The following is a 4,326-nucleotide window of genomic DNA, read 5'->3' as shown; positions in this document are numbered from 1 at the left end:
TTTTATTTATATATATATACATATCTTTTTTAATTTTCTTGTTAATGTGCCATAGTACATTGTCATTACAATTACAAATAATCAAGACATAAGTACATACACAACGTACAACATTCTTCTGATTTCTTAGATTACAGTTTAAACCTTATATCTACATAAGCTAGCCTCTGTGGACTTGTTTTTATTTTTTTGTGGCTACTCAAGGGAGCCGTAATAAAACTATATACATCCAGAGAGAAAGTACCAAAAATAGAAGTAAATCAAGCAGTATCAGCAATTTGGGTTACTAGACATTTGAAAAATATCAAAAAAGTAATATTTGATCGTTTTGATCAGGACTGAAGTTGATCAAAAGATTTAACCTAAAAAAGCAGAAAAAAAATTAATCTGTATTATTTTTATAGCAGATTTTGGAAGTGAACATTTTTATCCTTAATGTCTCAAGAGGGTAGTACATTTTAAATCTGATGCTACAGAAAAACTAACAATGCATCTAAATCAATATTTTGGCTAATCTTTGACATATCCAAGACTGTTTTTTTTAAAAGCCACCAAATATTTGTTATATGGAAAAAAAATTTTTATAAATAACAACAGTGATCAAGTAATAAAATTGGCATCTATAGGGTTAAAATCCTCAAAATGATTGAATGTTATGTAGTTTTGAGCAGGGCGGAAGTTGTTTAAGAGATTAATGCAGAAAAAAGCAACAAAAAAAGTAATCTGTTCTATTTTTATAGCAGATTTTTGGAAGTGGACATATTTGTCCTTAATGACTTAAGAGGGTAGTAAATTAAACTGATGCCTGAGGGTTTAAAGTGTGTCTTATACAGCAGATTTGATGGTAATAACAGCTTATTTCAAGGACCTTCATATAAAGTGTTACCCAAGAAGAACTTAGACTGAGGTTCTGTCTGTGTTTAAACGGATGTCATGAAACACTTTAACCAGAGCTGTCTCAGTGCTGCGGTTTGGTCCAAAACCTGACTGGAAGACATCCAAACAGTTGTTCAATATCAAGAAGTTATTTAACTTCTGAAACACAGCTTTGTCTATCATTTGACCTCACAGAGGAAGATTTGATATAGGCCTGTAATGATTCATTATTGTCTAGATTGTTCTTTTCTAGTAGTGGCTTGATGACTGCTGTTTTCAGGGCCTGTGGGAAGACACCTGAGAGACAAGTTTACCATTTGTAACAGATCTGGAGCCATGACTCCTCCTCCTGCTGCCAATATCAAGACAGCAGGAGGAGGACTTTAATTGTTTAATTGTCACTTGTTTTTTATTGGTGAGATCAGAACAATACAGACATTAAAGAAGGGGGTCCATTGTTTTTCTGTAATGTAGAACATTTAACCCCCATTACCACCCCCACCCCCCATTATCACACCCCCCAACCATGAAACAGACCAGCTGGACAGAGTGAACAGAGTCAGCTGATCTTCAGTCAGCAGTGTTTCTCAGACCGACAGACGACACAGAGACACTGAAGAACCACGAGACCAGAGTCTAAACCCAGGATAGAGAGGTTCAGTGAATGTGGTGTTGAAGGTGTGGAGGTGGATCAGTGTGTCAGAGGAGACTCTGTAGAAGGACAGAGAGCCAGCAGGACAGTCCACATACACTGCTACTCTGTGAGAGACAGAGGAGGAGGAGGAGGAGGAGGAAGAAGAGGAGGAAGAGGAGGAGTAGGAGGAGGAGAAGATCTCTGTTCTTCTGTTATTGTGTCTGACAGAGTAACCTTCAGAGCAGTACAGACTCCAGGACTGATCATTAAATCCAAACGAACATTCATAACTGTTTCCTCTCCTTCTGATTCCTCTGTAACTCACTGATACATAAACATCTCCTCTCCACTCGACCTCCCAGTAACAGCGACCAGTCAGACCAGTCCTACACAGCAGCTGAGGCCACAAGTTATCAAATCTGTCTGGATGATCAGGATATGACTGAAGCTCCTTCACATATGTCACCTTCCTGTTGTTGTCAGACAGTTTCAGGTTTCTGTTCACTGTGTTTGTGTCCAGTTCCAGCTCACAGGCGTCTGATGGAGAGAACGAGACACAACACAGCTGCAGGTTATCATCTGTTCATTCATCAACAACTTTACTGACACTTACTGATAGGGGTGTAAAGGTACACGTACTCGGACCGGACCGTTTCAGTACAGGACTGATCTGAGTACGCGCTGAACAAAAGTGATTTAATCTGTGTTCCCACACGGACCGCAAAGCAGAAGCACACCTCAGGGTGGAGGAAGGCTGCGGCTGCTGGTATGGGACACAGCTTTTAGTTAGTAACTTGTAAAAAAGTTCAAACATAAACTGTGCAGATTAGTAGTTCCTCGAGTCCTGTTGGTCTGGACAGTTGCATATAACCGGAATGGAGTTCTTTTTACAGACTTACTCTTAAGTTTTGTTTTCATTTTCAGCGATGATCCCGCTCAAACTAAGAGCAAAAGGGGAGGGGGAGACGCGTCTGTGTGGGAGAATAACCTGCAGCATGATAGAATGAACACCTCCCTCCCCATTCCCACAATAATGGACAAAGACACGTTGACAAGACGAGAGTAGTGTGCCGTTGTTGTTCAGCGGACATCGGGTACGTCACAGGCAACACGTCCAACTTATTAAAGCACTTGAAAAGGCACCACGTGAACGTAAACATCACTGCAACTAGGAAAAAACAGACAGCCTTTTGCTAATAATTCTAAACGGGCAAAAGCCATAAAAAATGCCATTGAAGTTCTTATATCGACAGAGGGAAATATTAATAGTTCTGAAACTACACTGTCCCAGATGTGATTAGGTTTATTATGTGCTCAAAGAGCATTCAAAAAAGTGTTGCCTTCATAAACTAAAAGGTGGAAGTGTAATTTAAAATAAATATTTTTATATATGGGCTATATTAATGACTTCATTTCATTCTAAAATACTTTATTTCATTCATGTCTTTTATTTATTGGAGACTCTTTTGATTGAAGGAAGCAGCATAAGTTTATTTTATGTTTTTTTTACAATGTTTAATTCAAAATGTTATTAAAAAGTAACCTGAGCAGGTGTACAAGTCTGAACTGTCGATGCTGCACTTAGTCCAATGTGTAAAAGGGAAATTATAAATGTTCCTATAAAGAAAAAAACTGTACTGTACCGAAAATGTACCAAACCGAAGCTTCAAAACTGAGAACTGTACTGAACTGAAATGTTTGTGTACCGTTACACCCCTACTTACTGAGAGTCAATCAAACTTACAGTTCATATTCAGCACTGAATGATGTTTGACAGCACTGAAATGTAATAATCCACTTCTAATCAAGTTCAAATGGAGTTACCATGGCAGCCAGGAAGAATGGAGATCCAAATCAACAAACACATGCAGTGAATAAAGTCTGACTAATCAAAGTGCAGCACAAAGAATCTATGAACCATCTGCTGTCTCCAACTGTTCTGTCCTCAGAGGTCACATTCAGCACAAACAGGAGCCTCATTTCCACTTTCACTGTCACACACAATGTGATGGCAGCAGGAGTGTGCCACGTCCCTTTGTCCTGTCTAACTACTTTTAAACTGTGTTTCTGAAGTCATGGAGACCATTTCTTTTCCATCAATCTAGGCTCTACAACATACATGTTTTTGTTTTAATGTAAATTTAACTGGACTGGATGAACAGATCAAAATCTGAAGAAACAGATGACAACTCAGTCCTTGTGAGTTTTTCTCTTCTTGTCTAAGGTGTAGGCCACGCCGTCCCGACCTCACCTGGCCACCTGGCGGCCTGCAGCTGACTTGTGTATTGTTGTTGGATGTTCCTGCTGGCCTGTACTATGGTGATCGTGGACTTTGCTGTGTGCCTTACTGTCTGCACAGCCAGAAGACGAGGAGGAGAGCTAGCTTATGTCTCTAAAGATATTCTGTTTCTATTTCATCACTGAATTCACGTCTGGATGTTTTTGAGGAGAGAACTTGATGTTGGAGACTCTGCATATTTACATGTTTATGAAAATGAACGTCAAATCAAAAATGATTTCTGCTGTTTTTAAAGTTGATGAGCTCCACGAGCTCGACTACGAGCAGCCGGCCAGCAGCCAACATCAAAATGTGAAATGTCACAAAAACTGCAAGTTGTAAAATATACATTTCAGTTGGATGTGATGAATGGTGATTTTCTATTCACTGGATTATCACTTTTATTTCAGTTTACATTTTTTATTTCATATTTAAACTCTCATGAGTTTCCATCACCCTCACTTTTATCATCACTTTGTGTTACTTCCAGCCCTCATCCTGTTGTAGTTTGAAAGGTTTAATCATAACAGAAACACAA

The 4,326-nt window shown here is 38.9% G+C and overlaps 1 protein-coding gene across 1 annotated transcript; it reads right to left on the bottom strand.

Moving 5' to 3' along the window:
* Positions 1 to 2,090, bottom strand: LOC136181182 (stonustoxin subunit alpha-like; the record flags this gene model as incomplete). The annotated part of the gene is made up of 1 exon (XM_065961764.1): positions 1 to 2,090. A coding segment is annotated over one exon (627 nt), but the record flags the coding sequence as incomplete, so codon positions are not given.
* Between the last annotated feature and the right edge of the window lie 2,236 nt (positions 2,091 to 4,326).

Source organism: Labrus bergylta, chromosome 2 (assembly GCF_963930695.1).
Source record: "Labrus bergylta chromosome 2, fLabBer1.1, whole genome shotgun sequence".
NCBI classification, from domain to species: domain Eukaryota; kingdom Metazoa; phylum Chordata; class Actinopteri; order Labriformes; family Labridae; genus Labrus; species Labrus bergylta.
This window is presented reverse-complemented; position numbering and strand designations above follow the sequence as displayed.